General features: G+C 44.9%; 1 protein-coding gene across 1 annotated transcript in view; it reads right to left on the bottom strand.

The window, feature by feature from the left end:
- Window positions 1-16,652, bottom strand: part of cetp (cholesteryl ester transfer protein, plasma) — an 82,731-nt gene that overhangs the window by 43,471 nt on the left and 22,608 nt on the right. Inside the window, exons 9-11 of the mRNA XM_085991230.1 lie at window positions 8,513-8,689; window positions 7,729-7,779; window positions 6,820-6,987 (exon numbers count right to left, since the gene is read on the bottom strand). Coding sequence (XP_085847356.1) covers window positions 6,820-6,987; window positions 7,729-7,779; window positions 8,513-8,689 — 396 coding nt within the window. The remainder of the gene's footprint in view (window positions 1-6,819; window positions 6,988-7,728; window positions 7,780-8,512; window positions 8,690-16,652) is intronic.

The following is a 16,652-nucleotide window of genomic DNA, read 5'->3' as shown; positions in this document are numbered from 1 at the left end:
TTGAGAATGTAACTGGTAAAATAGATAAGGGACAACCAGTGGATGTGGTGTATTTGGACTTTCAGAAGGCTTTCGATAAGGTCCCGCATAAGAGATTAGCGTGAAAAATTAAGGCACATGGGATTGGGGGCAAGGTATTGACTTGGATAGAGAACTGGTTGGCGGACAGAAAGCAAAGAGTTGGAATAAACGGGTCGTTTTCCGAGTGGCAGGCAGTGACTAGTGGGGTACCGCAAGGATCGGTCCTAGGACCCCAGCTGTTCACAATATATATTAATGATCTGGACGAGGGAATTGGATGTAATATCTCCAAATTTGCAGACGACACAAAGCTTGGTGGGAGGGTAAGCTGTGAGGAGGATGTCGTGAAACTCCAGTACGATTTGGACAGGTTGGGTGATTGGGCAGAAACATGGCAAATGCACTATAATGTGGATAAATGTGAGGTTATCCACTTTGGTGGCAAAAACAGGAAGGCAGATTATTATTTGAATGGCAATAGATTGGGAGAAGGGGAAGTGCAAAGAGACCTGGGTGTTATTGTGCACCAGTCGCTGAAGGTAAGCATGCAGGTGCAGCAGGCGGTTAAGAAGGCAAATGGTATGCTGGCCTTCGTAGCAAGAGGGTTCGAGTACAGGAACAAGGATGTCTTGCTACAGTTGTACAGGGCCTTGGTGAGACCGCACCTTGAGTATTGTGTGCAGTTTTGGTCACCTTACCTGAGGAAGGACGTTCTTGCCATGGAGGGAGTGCAGCGAAGATTCACCAGGCTGATACCTGGGATGGCAGGAATGACGTATGAGGAGAGATTGTGTCGATTGGGCTTATACTCACTGGAGTTTAGAAGATTGAGAGGGGATCTCATCGAAACCTATAAAATTCTGTCAGGTCTGGACAGACTAGATGCAGGAAGGATGTTTCGGATGGCCGGGGAGTCCAGAACCAGGGGTCATAGTCTAAGGATAAGGGGTAAGCCATTTAGGACTGAAATGAGGAGGAACTTCTTCACCCAGAGAGTGGTGAACCTGTGGAATTCTCTGCCACAGAGGGCAGTGGAGGCCAGTTCATTAAATATATTCAAGAAAGAGTTGGATATATTTCTTGAGGCTAAAGGGATCAAGGGATATGGGGAGAAGGCAGGGACAGGGTACTGAATTTGGATGATCAGCCATTATCTCATTGAATGGCGGAGCAGGCTCGAAGGGCCGAATGGCCTACTCCTGCTCCTATCTTCTATGTTTCTATGTTTCTAATTTATATTTCCTGTTTTTTACTTCCTGGTTTAAACTGCGTGGCTCGGTGAGGATTATTCAATCTGATTAGTTGAAAAGGTTTGCTGTTGCTTGCTCTGTTCACAGATGCCACAGGTCACCTGTAGAGGTGGCTGCATTAAACCAGACACCAGATTAGTAGAAATCTCCATTGACAAGCCCGCAAAAAGTCTCTGAGCAACTGTACGCGAGGTGAACGGCAAAAACCATTCCTTTGTTGCTGAAAACTGGGCCATAATGTTAAACAGCAGAATCACGAGCTGAATAACTCACCAATTCATAATCATCCTTTGGAGATACTTCAGTGAAATACGAATAGATTAATGGGCCATGTTGTCCTATAGAGGGTGTTGTTGTCTAGCGAAGAATTGTTCCACAGATCTTGGTCAGCACTATAGAATTAGGATGTTCAAACTCTGACTCATTAAAAGGCTTCATGCAAATACCACATGCAAAAAATTAACTAGGAACAGAAATGTAAAACGGTTGAAATGCAGATCTGTAAAGTTCATATACAAATGCTCATCCCAGAGGGCTATTTTTAAGTGAATTTTGCCACTCAGAATCTCCACCCTATATTTTATGTAAATATCTCACTGTATTTGACACCTGTGGTCAGGAGTGTGAAGCAGAATAATATTGGGCCAGAAATTCGTGAACGGGGCTTGCCGCGCGTGCAAGGTCCCGATTTGCACTTACCCGACGCGCCTGCCGATCACCTCCAGGGACGCCTGGAATTCCATTTTGAATCTGAAGAATCCCGGGCAGCGTTTGACGTCACGCCGCCCAGGCGTGCAGCCAGCGCGAAGCCTGGAGCGCGCTGTGCAACTGAGACACGCCCCTTGAGGTCTCAGTTTAACAGGACACGCCCCCAATGTTTCTGCCAAGCTGCTAAGCATTTTTACATGCAAAGCAGCAGTTTAAATAGGTTTTTGGAAGTTTTTTGAAGCTTTTGGTAACTTTTATAAACTTTTAAAAACGTTTACATTATTTTGAAGAATCTGAAGTAGTTTTAAACAGAATTAAAGCAATTTAAAGACTTTTAAAAGCCCTAAAAGATTTTTTTTAATTCCATTTATTTATTTAGCAATGTCGTCGTCATACGTGTCTTCACACTGTTCCCTTTGGGGAACTGTATGAAGTGGTGGAAGGATTTATGGCCATGATTAACGCTCATTCCGTGACCGTAACCATCTTTGAACCAGCCATTAGGGCGGTTAGTCCTATGGCGGGAGGGTTTTACGGGCTCCCACAAGCTATACAAGGAGGGGGGGCCACCCACACCCACGGACGCAAATATCCCACTGGATGTCAACCCAGAATTTAGAGCCGGAGCTCCGACTCCACTTGCCGGGACTGTCTGGAGCGGGGTTCGAAACCCTACCCTGATCTGGCCCAGCGGCGGGGATCCTACCGCTATGCCAAAGGCCCAATCCGATTAGCAACGTGAAATGGCTGGAATGAGCACAATTCACGGCATTAAAAGAACTCACAATTGAACTGATGATGACCTCAGCAATCTCCTCAAGGAGGTGGAGGCGCAGCGCCTGCTCATCATTGGTAATGAGAAGTCAAAGGCGCCGCAAAAAGGGCAGATGATAGCTTGGTCTTTCAAGTGGCAGCATAGGGCTCCAGTCACGGGGAGGGAAAAGGCGCAGGAAACGTATGGGTGTCACCTTTTGTGCGGAGTGGGCCTTTTGCGTAGCAGTAAGCATCCCCGCCGCTGGGCCAGAAGGAGTAGGGTTTCGAACCCCACTCCAGACAGTCCCGGCAAGTGGAGTCGGAGCTCCAACTATAAATTCTGGGTGGACATCCAGCGGGATACTTGCGTCCGTGGGTGTGGGTGGCCCCCCCCCCCTCAGATGGGTTGTGGGAGCCCGTAAAACTCTCACGCCATAGGACTAACCACCCTAATGGCTGGTTCAAAGATGGTTATGGTCACGGAATGAGCGTTAATCACGGCCATAAATCCTTCCACCACTTCATACAGTTCCCGAAAGGGAACAGTGTGAGGATACGTACGACGATGACCTCTTGCGCAATGCACCTCCTTGGACCCTCAGTCGCAGATGCGAGGGGGCAAATCGTGCAATTGTTAAATTTTTCATTTTATTGACATGTAAAATGTTGGCCCAGTAATTCCCTTCCAAATGCGCGAGTACGGTCAGGGTACTTACGCGTCTGGCCGGAGGAAATGCCGGTTTTCAGCATGCACAGTGCATGTGGGGAAAACCGGCATTTCCTGTCCTCTGAACGAAGGGGTTCAGAGGCAGAACGTGTGCGACTGCACAGGCAGCGCGTGCGCAGTAAAATTCGTCGCTTTCATTCATGCTTTCAGTGAGGTCAAGTCCTTACAACTTACACATGAAAAAAGCATGGGTACAGTTGCTCCAGAGGCTGCGGAGGAAGATATTTCTTATCGTGGAGCTTCTGAAAGTATGTATGTCTGTATATATTCCTTTGCATGTTATGTATATATTCCTTTACTTATGTGTATGAATGTATTATTTAATTATGACTTTCAGAGAAAGTAACTTATTGGAAAATCATAATTAAAAACATACATTCATACACATAAGTAAAGGAATATAAAACATACATACATATACGTAAAGGAATATATGCGGACATACATACATAATTACTTATTACTGATGAAAAGTTTCTTTCTTAAAAGTGCTGGAAATGTTACATTACTCATTTTAGAACACTCATTTTCACATTCAATTCACACAGCCACAATTGCTCCTTCTACCTACCGTTCTGAAAACCCGTTTAAAAAAAAAAAATTTAAACTTTAAAACTTACTTAAAATTTCTTAAAATAACTTCCCTCCCTTTCCCAAACAAAAATATTGCCTTTCAGAAGCTCCACGATAAAATATATCTTCCTCCGCAGCCTTGGAACAACTTTACACATGCTTTTTTCAAGTGTAACTTGTAAGGACTTACCCTCACTGAATCCATGAATGAAATTGACGAAGTTCACTGCGCAAGCGCTGCCTGTGCAGTCGCACGCGCTGTGCCTATGAACCCCTTCGTTCCGAGGTCTGGAAATGCCGGCGTTCCCCGCATGCGCTGTGCATGCTGAACGCCGGCATTTCCAACGGCCAGATGCGTGAGTACCCAGACCGTACTCACGCATTTGGTCATGGGATAAGGAAACTAACCCACACATTCTCAGAGAAGCAATTTTTCCAAAAGGCACCAACTGCTGTGTGGGAAAGAGGAGTGCTTTCAATGTAAGTATGCCTCCATACAATTAGATTGAAAATAAGTATCTGTAGTAACTTTTCACTATGGTAGTGAGGGTTGGTGACTTTCTTGGTTCCAGACGTTGATCTGAAGGAAACAGGAATGTAAAAATTCAGGACTGGTAATAACCGCACGGCTAATATCTCTGGATTGGCATCAAGACTGGAACAAGTTAGCACAGCAAGGCCACTAATGGACATGAGCTGACCTCCAGCTTCGACACTGTTAGAGTTACTGCAGACGCCAGAAGATGTATCTGCAGATAAACGCAACACGGCAAGGGGATAGGAAATTGCTGGTTAATTGTGAACACCTAAATGGGGGTCTTATATGTATAGTACAGAAATACCCTAGACACAGGAATAAGGAAATACAACATCAAACAACAAAATTATGTAGCAATATTTCTCCGAGAAAAGGACAAGGAATATAGGTTGGCAAATGGTCATCAGTGGGATGGTGTCACGAGCAAGGCTTTGTCCTGCAAATACTCTGAGTGTGAATAATGAAGATCCACAAGTAATCTCCTCCTCTCGATTATTTATACTGGACGTACTGACCCTATGGTACTGTTTCAATTTAAATAATTCAGTGGAACTAAAGTACACGAAGACTGCAATTTTTTTCTTAAAATTTGACCTGAATTCCTCAACCACATTCAGTATCTCCAAAGTGACAGCACAATTGTAGAATGTTTCAGCACAGAAACAGGCCATTCAGCCCAACTGGTCTACAGCACCATTTTTTCCTCCACCTGAGCCACCTAGTCTAATCCCACTCGCTCCCCATACCTTTCAACATTCCTTTGTTAAAGAAACTATTTAGTTACCTTTGAAAAAAGTAATTTATGGACTCTGGTTCAACAATGGTTTTTCGCAGAGAATCACATATTCTAATCTCTGTAAAGAAATCTTTTATAACTTCCTCTAACTCTTTTTGTGATTATTTTAAATTTGTGCCCTCTCATTATTATCTCACTGACCAATGGAAACGATCTATCCCCATTTATCCCATCGTAATGTTCAAGGTCATTATTAGGTCACCCCTTAAACAGTGATGCCCATTCACCCCTACCTTTTGGAGGAGCCCCCCTTCTCTGAGCTACTTTTGTCCCCTCCCCTTCATTGTACTTCACTTGTTTCTTTCCCAATTCAATCATATAAATAAAATGAAAAAAATTGTCCCATCCCAAGCGTTCATGGAGAGTTGCTCTTCTTCATAGGCACCAATACACCTTAACCTTCACAGATCCAATGAAAAAAACTTTGACTTCTCAAGTATCTCCTCATACCTGTAACTTCTCAACCCTCCTAAAATCCTAGTGAGTCTACACTGCACCTTTTTGCATCGCTTTTATGTCCTTCATATAATGGAGGGCCAAAAGTGTACACAATATTCCGACTGAGGCCTAATTAAGATCCTGCACATTACCCCCTTGTTTTTGTATTCAATGCATCTTGATAAAAACCAGAGGTTTCAGGTCCTGTTTCTTTTTCCAAGATGCTGTTAATAAAGAAAGAATTGCATTTATGTAGTGCCTTTCATAACCTTAGGACGTTCCAAAGCGCACTACAGCCAATTAAGTACTTTTAAATTGTCATCATTGTAATATAGGAATGGCCTTTGTATCCGCACATCAAGGACTCCATATTTTTCTACCCTATTTAAATCTTACTTTTTAAGGTGTATTTCCTATTCCCTACTCCAGGGACTTGAGCACATAAAGCTAGGCTGACACTCCAGTGCAGTACTGAGGGAGTGCTGCACTGTCGGAGGTGCCGTCTTTCGGATGAGCGGTTAAACCGAGGCTCCGTCTGTTCTCTCAGGTGGACGTAAAAGATCCCATGGCATGATTTTGAAGAAGAGTAGGGGAGTTATTCCCGGTGTCCTGGCCAATACTTCTCCCTCAACCAACATAATCAAAAAACAGATTATCTGGTCATTATCACATTGCTGTTAGTGGGAGCTTGCTGTGCGCAAATTGGCTGCCCCGTTTCCCACATTACAACAGTAACTACACTTCAAAAGTACTTCATTGGCTGTAAAGCGCTTTGAGACGTCCAGTGGTCATGAAAGGCGCTATATAAATGCAAGTCTTTCTTTCTTTCTTTAGTCTTACTTCCAAAATGTATTCATTCACATTTTTCTGTATTGAACTGCATCCGCCACTTGTCTACCTTGCTAGCCTATCTATTTCTTCCTGCAGTCTTACACAATCCTCTTCACAGTTTGTCATTCCTCCCAATTTGTTGCAATAATAATGTTGTTTCTGGGATATCACCGAAGCTACTAACCAGTTCTAAATGCACTGCTGTGTATGAGTCTTTACTACCGGGCAACACGTCAACTTCCACAGATATAGATGACTGCATTACGGTGCCTCCATGCTTGAAGAGAATGATAGGTGGTCTAAGAGGCCCGAGTTTGATCATCAGGTCATGCATAGGAATGGCAGGGATCATCTGTAAAATAGCACAGAAAACATTTTTGACAGCAGAGGCACAGTCTTGATCCTCTTAATCATTGAACAAATCAGTTGAGTTCATAGAGGCTGTCCCAAAAAAATGGTATTTGCAACAATTTATTGTATTGGCTGCACATGCACAGATGCGTACAGACAAATATGCAAGTCTATGCATGGGCACGCACACACAATCAAGAGCATGGATGTAATTTCCATCATCACCACCTGGGGTAATCTGGCTGAGCAGATCGCCCACCCGTTATATGACCAGCCTGATTTTCATTTCATTGATTAAAATCGGATGAAGATCAAGCAACGATCCTCACCACCAGATTACCTCCCAGATGGTGAAGGTGACAATTACCCCCACTCAGCCCACTTGTACTGCTGATATCAGAAGCAGTAAGGATGTTTATACCCAGGCTCCAGCTCAAGCTGACTAACTGCAGCAAGTGAAATGGAATTTAGTAATAAGTTGAAATCTATAAAGCGGTCATCATCCTCATTAAGGTTGTGAGCTATTTTCTTGTTTTATTCACCAATGTACAATGTGATGATAGTAGTTATATGAAGACACATCACCGTGTCAGTCACACATGAGGTCACCATGTGGAAATGGACACAAAGCTCCTCTGACTCTTCCTTCTGAAACTCCTCTCCCTCCTGAAAAAAAGTGTTTAGCAAATATTTTATTCATGAAGAGGCTACCCCCTTATTAAATAATGAAATGAAAACACACCTGCTGCAAAACGTTTGGCTCGTTTTTAAATTCTCCATCTTCAAATAGTTTCTGAAATGGCAAATAAACCATTTTAGTTTTTTATGCTTTCTCCTGTCTCTTAACTCTCCTCTCCCAGAGGCACACCTCTTGATGGGGCAGTTTCACAGCACTAGGGACCCTCCAATATCTCAGCCAAGTGATCACTCATCACCTTCACAGCGAGAGTCAGCACACTGTTTGGCCATGGGGGCCGTCATAGTGGAGCCCGATACTGTCCTCACCCAGACCTTCCAGGACAGCAATCAGGATTGGGAACCCTGGCTGAGTTTCCCCCTCTACTTACTCAGAGACACTAAAGCCAATTTGTAGCCTGCTGCCACAGCTCTGGCCAAAATTAGAGCAAGGCCATTCAGGGATGATGTCAGAGTAATGGAAATCTGGAACTCTCTCCCCAAAAAGCTGCTGAGGCTAGGTCAATTGAAAATTTTAAATTTGAGATTGGTAGATTTTTGTTAGACAAGGGTATTAAAGGGTTACGGAACCAAGTATGGTAGATAGAGTTGAAATAATTGAATGGCGGAACAGGCTACGGGGTCTGAATGGCCTACTGCTGTTCCTATGTTCCTGCGAGATCACCTACTTTGGTACAGATTAGGGATCTGACATGGGCCCCCCATGATCTACATACCTCGGTACTGTTCAAAGGGGTGCGCTTATAGCAAGGCAGCTGATTTTCAGTGCTTTGAAACAAAGAGAGGAGCCAGCTGCATTTGAAATGATTTTGTATAGATCTGTAACTCACCAGCAAATCACCGTCCGTCAGATTCAGAGTCAGGCGATCATTGTGATATGCTGCAAACAGGAGAGAGTTGATCACTGGCTCCGAGACCCACAGATTAAACATTCTGGTCTCCACTCTCTCAACTGGGATGGCACTGGGCTTCTGTAAAACTGAGGAGTTCTTATAGAAAACATTACCCTGTGAAATACAACAGTGGGTTAGAGTAAGCAGCAGACATTCACCGAAACAAACATGGAGAGCAGATAGGGAGTCAGGCGTTTTGGGATATGGTATATGAGGAATTTGAGACCTGACATGTGGTAAGTGTAGCATTGCTTGGGACTAAAAAGGTGAGTTTGGACCGATGGTTCCCAAAGCTCTCCACCACTGGGGTTTTCCTCGTGTTATTTCTGGGTCTGTTGTAGACTAATTGATAAAGGTTGATTGCTGTGATTAGTCAACAACCCCATTATCGTTGTCTGATGCATCTACCAGGATGGTATACGGCGAATTAGATGGAGCGTAGTTTTTTTTCATCTTGCAATTTCTATGGAGTTGATTCAGGGGAGTGTGCCTGCATATTCACGTGATCCCAGCAGTTTCATTGCCAATGTCAATCATTGCACTGACTGGTGGGGGACGGGATGAGGGCGGGGGGGAACCGTGGTGTTAAGGACCAATGGCGCAATCAGACAATGCCGAGAAAGAAGAATTCTCAATCCTGCAGTGCGACATAGTACAAGAAATGATATGAACACGATTAATAACTATCTCTTAACTTCTAATGTTAACTCAACTTCTCCTCGCCCTCAGGCTTAGTATCCCAAGGGTAGGTACATTGGATGGCAAGTACTTTGAAAAGTTAACTCAAGAGGCCAGTCCTATGGATGAGAAGGATTTAGGTGGGAAGATAAGAGTTCAACCCTATGGATACCAAGGACTAACCCAGAAATGTGGAGCCCTATACATCTTCCATTTAGTGGTTAAGCGGAAAAGCAACTGCTTCCAATCGCCAGGCGCTAGCGAGAGTGTCTGTGACTGCCTAAAGTCAGATCACTTTCAGATCAGGTTTGTTTAACCCCTTTTCTGCTTTTATTTCAGATTTTCAGCTTCCGCAGTATTCTGCTTTAGGATAGGATGTCTATTGTATTTTTAAAAATTACAACTTAATTTCATAACAAAAGGTAACATCAATGGTTATATATTTATGAACTTTAACTGTATGCTTGAACCAGTTGAGAGATGTAATACTTCATAAGGCAAATGTTATTGCAAAGAAAATTCAGGCTCAACTCAGCAATGTCCTGTTGAATTATTGAGTTGAAACCCTAAAGTGAGAAATTAATCCAACAACCAGGCTGGAACGGTCACCTTTTGGGTACTAGCCATATTGGACTGTAGAATATTGCTACAGTCATGGCTCAGTTCTCAAAGAGCCATAACTGCCAGTCACAGGCTTAGTGTGAATGATTTTATAAAAAGATTCAAGAAGCTCCCTTAAAGACTTAGTGCACTGCCTGTACAGATAGTCCCAGATTCCCTGTCCGGTCCGCTAATTCTAACATGGGACAGCAGTAGGGATGTTACATTTGGCCCTGTACAGGGAGGGGAAGAGTTTGGGTTCTAATTAACTGCTGCTGGATTGTATGTCTGTCAGGTTAGAACTAGGCAGTGGTGCCCCAACCCAGCTAGATAACTTGATCACACTCGCTGTCAAGACTTGAACACTAACAATAAAGACTCAGGTGAGGTACTGTACGGTTACCAGTGCCCATGGAACCATATCCCAGCAAGAGTCGACACCTTCAGGAGAGGAGGGATTCGAAGAAATAGGTTCAAGAACATGGCAGATCACGTGAAGTGTGATGTAATAAATTGCCTGTGTGTTATTTTTACTGCCAGTGTCAGCCATGGCTCAGTTAGTAGCAGCTATGGCTCAGTTAGTAGCACCCTCGCCTCGGAGTCAGAAGGTTGTGGGTTCAAGTCCCACTACATGAGACTTGATCACAAAAATCTAGGCTGACACTCCAGTACAGTACTGAGGGAATGCTGCACTGTCAGAAGTGCCATCTTTCGGATGAGACATTAAACCGAGGCCCCGTCTGCTCGCTCAGGTGGACGTAAAAGATCCCATGGCATTATTTTGAAGAGGAGCAGGGGCGTTATCCCTGGTGTCCTGGCCAATATTTATCCCTCAATCAACATCACTAAAACAGATTATCTGGTCATTATGAAATTGCTATTGGCTGCCGTGGTTCCTATATGTGTAACAGCTCTGAAGTGCTAGATTGTATAAATGCAGAGATTGGACAAGCTTGTAGTAAAGGCAGATTGGTTTTAATGGGGGATTTTAACTTTCATATAGATTGGGACAAGCAGACTATCACCTGTCAGAAAGGTAGTGAATTTCTTGAGTGTGTCTAGGATCATTTTCTACAACAATATGTCCTACAGGCAACAAGGGGGCAAGTAATATTAGATTTAGTAATGAGTAATGAGCCAGATTTAGTTAACAGCCTAACTGTGCATGAACATTTATCCAATAGTGATCATGATGTGATCGAGCTCAACGTTAACGTTTGACAGGGAGAAATGCAAAACAGGGAATAAAAGTCTAGATTTAGGGAAGGCCAGCTTCAACGGGGTGAGGCAGAGACAGTCCACAGTAAACCGGGCAAATCTGTTAATGAGTAAAATGACAGAAGATCAGTGGGAAATGTTTAAAAAAGAATTTAATGTGCTACAGAACCAGTTTATACACCCGAGGGGTAAGAGCTCTACGTGCCAAAAAAAGAAACAGCCATGGACAACTAAAGAGGTAAGGGACAGCATAAAACTAAAGGAAAAGGCATAAAAAAAGCAAAAACATAGCACAGATCCTGGCGAATGGGAAAGATACAAAGAACAGCAAAGGGTCACAAAACAGATAGTAAGAGCTACGAAAAGGGAGTATGAAAAGAAACTTGCAAGGGATATTGTTGTGTATGTACCTTTAAGAGAAGAACTGATTCTATACTGCAGTACCGGCAGTGACCACCCCTGTATATAAAGCCATAGCAGGCTTCTGTACTTCAGTCTTGAATTACTCTCTGTTCAGTAAATATCTGTTTTATTGCTCTCCTGCAGTCTGAGTATTATTGATCCTCGGACACTACACTGGCGACGGGCAGGTTTGAACTCACCTGCAGTACTGCATCACCTCACGGGGATCTTTTCCCTGAAGAGAAGCTTCTTGGAGGTCGAAGTCAGAACGGCGGGCGTCGACCGCGGGCAACCGCCCAGGGATCCATTGGAGAGTTGCAGGGGAGGCTGTGGAGAGCTGGGCCTGGCTCCCCAGTCGAGTTGTTCCGGCAAGTCGTGCTGGTAGCAGGTTGTGCACTGACCCTTCCGGACTGCGGCGGGCTCGATCGAGCAGCTCTGCAAAGGGGCCATGCAGCGTCGTCGGGAGGAAGAGAGAGAGAGAGGGTGGAGCGCACAGGACGCGGTCGGTGCTCAAGAACAGGGTAGCGTGGAGAGGATAGAACGCGGGGAAGGAAAAGTGAGACGCGCCGAAGCCGCGGGTTGCCGCCATTACCCTGTAGAACACTAGGAGCAGCGTGGCAGCAAGGGGAAGAAGGAAAAGCGCGGGAGGCGCCATTTTATTCCATTGGGGAAGAAGGAAAAGCACGGGAGGCGCCATTTTAAATCACCCAAGATGCCGAAGAGTGGCAGTATCACTGCTTTCGACAACGAGGTAGAAGACTGGACCACGTATGTGGAAAGAATTGAAGTGTACTGCAATGCCAATGAGGTGGCCAATGGAAAGAAGGCGTCGGTATTATTAAATTTGATGGGCGCGAGAACGTACGGCCTATTGCGGAATTTAATTACCCCAGCTAAACCAATGGAGAAAAGTTTTGAAGAGATTGTTAATATCTTACAGGAACACCTAAACCCTACACCGCTGCTGATAGCAGAAAGATTCAACTTCCATAAAAGAAACCAGCACAAAGATGAGAACAATGCTGACTATCTTACGGAACTACGCAAGTTATCGAAGCACTGCCAGTTCGGAGCAGGACTGACAGACACTTTACGGGATAAGTTTGTCTGCGGGCTCCAGAGTGAAGGAACCCAGAAATGACTACTTTCGGAAAAGGACCTGACGCTAGAACAGGCTTTCAGCGTGGCAGTATCCTATGAAGCAGCAGCACGGGGAGCTGCGGAAATACAACAGAAACCACAAGAATACAGCGCTAACGAAATGGCGTATGGAGCAGAAAAGTGCTATCGCTGCGGCAGAACAACCCATGATCAGAAGGACTGCTGGTTTAAGGACAAAGTATGCAGGCAGTGCGGGAAAATGGGACATATAGCACGAGTCTGCAGGTCGGGAAAGAAAACCAACACTAAAAGAACTACTAAGGAAAAGTACAAGAAAGAAAAAAATATGACAGACAGTAGTTCGGAAGATCAGGAGAGTGATAATGACTCCGGGAGCAGGAGACTAAGTTGTCTAAAGTTACACAACGTGATCGCAAAGGAGGATCACCAAACCATTTGGGTCACCCTCATGATAGCAGGGTCCCAAGTAAAGATGGAATTGGATACAGGATCAGCCCTAACTGTCATGAATCAACGAGACTATGAGCGGCTATTCTCACACATACCCTTGAAGGACACGTCCATTGTATTGAAGACATACACGGGGCAAAAAGTCTACCCCAGAGGAAAAATAAGGGTGCCAGTTGAATACAACGGCAAGGAAACACAGAAACTGTATCTATATATACTACCGGATGGAGGACCACCACTATTGGGACGTGAATGGATCTGAAAAATACAATTGGATTGGCATTCCATTCAGGCGCTAACTGTGACTGATAAAAAGGATGATGACGTCACACCTGGACGACTGTCAAAAATTCTAACTGACGTGAAAGAGGTGTTCCAACAAGGACTTGGGACTCTAAAAGGAGTAACGGCAACGATAAAAATCGAAGATAACGCAAACCCAAAATTTTTTAAGGCCAGACCGGTACCTTACGCGATCCGCCCAGCCGTTGAAGCAGAGCTGGAGAGTCTGGAGCGTTCGGGTGTGCTGTCCAAGGTGGACTGGAGCGAGTGGGCCACACCCATCGTTCCTGTAATGAAGAAATCATTGAGCAGCACGCCTGGGGAACCGAAGAAGGTTCGCATCTGTGGGGACTTCAAGGTAACTGTGAACCCAGTCCTGCACACAGTACAATATCCACTTCCACGGATAGAAGATATTTTCGCCTCACTATCTGGAGGGAAACGCTTTACAAAGATTGATCTGGTCCAAGCGTATCTACAAACGGAGGTGGAAGAAGCATCTAGGAAATACCTCACGATAAACACTCACAAAGGCCTTTACCAGTACAATCGACTGGTATTCGGGGTAGCATCAGCCTCGGCTATTTGGCAGAGGGCGATGGAACAAGTCCTGCAAGGGATCCCGGGGACCCAGTGTTATTTGGACGACATCCTGGTTACGGGCGAAAATGACAGTGAACACCTTGCCAGCCTGGAGCAGGTGCTCACGAGATTACAGGAATATGGGCTACGAGCCAACCGCCCCAAATGCGAGTTCTTCAGGAGACAAATCTCGTATTGTGGCCACATGATTGATGAGGAAGCGTTGCATAAGTCGCCAGACAAGATTGAGGCTGTAGTCAAGGCTCCAGCACCGGAAAATATGTCGCAACTGAGGTCGTTCTTCGGGTTGGTGAACTACTACCATAAGTTCTTGCCGAATTTACCTACAATTCTGCACCCACTGAACGCCCTACTGCAAACTGGAGTAACATGGAAATGGAGTGATGAGTGTAAGCGTGCCTTTCAGAAACGTAAATGCCTAATCACTTCAAAAGAAGTATTGGCCCACTACAATCCAACACTACCGATTCGGTTAGCATGTGATGTGTCTCCCTACGGCATCGGAGCGGTGCTGTCACACAAATTCCTTGACGGTTCAGAGAGGCCAATAGCCTTTGCGTCGCGCTCGTTAACCTCAGCCGAGCGTAACTACGCCCAGATTGACAGGGAGGCCCTCAGCCTGGTGTGGGGGGTGAAGAAGTTCAATCACTATCTGCACGGACAGAAATTCACCCTACTGACTGATCATCAGCCCCTGGTCTCCAATTTTAACCCAAAGAAGGGCGTTCCGGTGATGACAGCGCAACGGCTGCAAAGATGGTCACTTTTTCTAGGGGCACATCAGTACGACATAGAGTACAAGGGTACGAAACAGCATGGAAACGCTGATGGGCTGTCGCGCCTACCGTTGCCTACGGTAGAGGAAGCACCTGCAGTGGACCCTGTTGAGATATTCCATGCGACCATAGTCGAATGTCTACCTGTTACAAACTCGAGTATAGAGAAGGAAACCCGAAATGACCCGACACTCTCTCGAGTCTATGATTTGACGGTGAAGGGATGGCCAGCACATGGCGACTCACTGTTGCCAGCATTCTCGCCAAGGAGAGAACAGCTGTCAGTGTGCCGGGGGACCTTGATGTGTAGATCCCGAGTGGTAATTCCACCCAAGTTGAGAGATAGAGTGCTCAATGAGCTTCATAAGGGTCATCTGGGAGGGGTAAAAATGAAGAGCCTAACCAGGGCGTTTGTGTGGTGGCCAGGAATCGATAAAGAAATCGAGGATATGACCAAGAGATGCACAGGGTGCCAGAAGGTCCAAAACGCTCCACCACAGGCCCCGCTACATCCATGGGAGTGGCCCTCGTCTCCATGGCAACGGGTACACATTGATTTTGCTGGTCCATTTATGGACTCAATGTTCCTAATCGCTGTGGACGCCCATTCAAAATGGCCAGGGGTCATCAAAATGTCCTCCACCACCACGGAGAAAACTATTGCAGTCCTACGGACCATCTTCGCCAGGAATGGCTTGCCAGAACAGATTTGCTCCGACAATGGGCCACAGTTTGTGTCCGAAGATTTCCGGAGGTTTCTGAGGAATAATGGGGTGAAACATTACACATCTGCTCCATATCATCCAGCCACAAATGGATTGGCTGAGAGGTTTGTTCAGACCTTTAAAAAGGCAATAAAGGCAATGCATAATGACGACATACCACTACAACACAAGGTGGATCATTTCTTGTTTGCTTACCGGAATGCGACACATGCAGTCACCAACCAAACTCCAGCCATAATGTTCTTCAACCGAAGGCTAAGATGTCGCCTGGATTTGCTCAAACCAAACATAAGACGAGATGTTGAGGATAAGCAATTCCAGCACATAAATGAGAAGCCAACCAGGAGCTTCAAGATAGGGCAACCAGTCTTGGCCCGCGACTACCAAACAGAAAAATGGCAGCCAGGAACGATATGCACACAGCAGGGACCACTAATGTACACAGTGGACGTTGGAGAGAGCATCGTGAGACGCCATGCTGACCAGATTCTAGAGTCACAGGAACAAGCCAAACCCATACCACGAGCAGGTGCACCTGGTAATCAACCTGAAGTACAGATTGCATCTACCTCAGAAGCAGTGGTATTGGAAGCTGACGAACCAACCAATGACAATGAGCCAGAATCAACTCCGCCGCAAGAACAGGATACTCGAGAAAGGCGTTATCCAGTCAGGATCAGGAAGCCTCCTCAAAGACTGAACTTATAAATGATTATTTCAGTTGATGTATATAGTACAGAGAAAATTGTAATTGTAATTAGTTATTATTTAGTTGTTAAATGAATGTTATGTACTGTTTATCTAAAAAGGGGAGGAATTGTTGTGTATGTACCTTTAAGAGAAGAACTGATTCTATACTGCAGTACCGGCAGTGACCACCCCTGTATATAAAGCCATAGCAGGCTTCTGTACTTCAGTCTTGAATTACTCTCTGTTCAGTAAATACCTGTTTTATTGTTCTCCTGCAGTCTGAGTATTATTGATCCTCGGACACTACAGATATCAAAATCAATACGAATAATTTTTACAGTTACATTTGGAAAAAGGTGGTCAGGAGCAATGTTGGCCCCTTAAAAACTGAAAGTGATGATATTGTCAATGACAATGGGGAAATGGCAGACATGTTGAATAATTACTTTGCGTCAGTATTTACAGTAGAAGAGGATAGCATGCCAGAAATCCCAAGAAACTAATATTGAATCTGGGACAGGGACTCAATCA

Source organism: Somniosus microcephalus, chromosome 6 (assembly GCF_052327205.1).
Source record: "Somniosus microcephalus isolate GS21.2 chromosome 6, FLI_Smic_1.0, whole genome shotgun sequence".
Taxonomy (NCBI): domain Eukaryota; kingdom Metazoa; phylum Chordata; class Chondrichthyes; order Squaliformes; family Somniosidae; genus Somniosus; species Somniosus microcephalus.
Note: the sequence above shows the minus strand (reverse complement) of the source record. Positions and strands in the feature narration are given on the sequence as shown.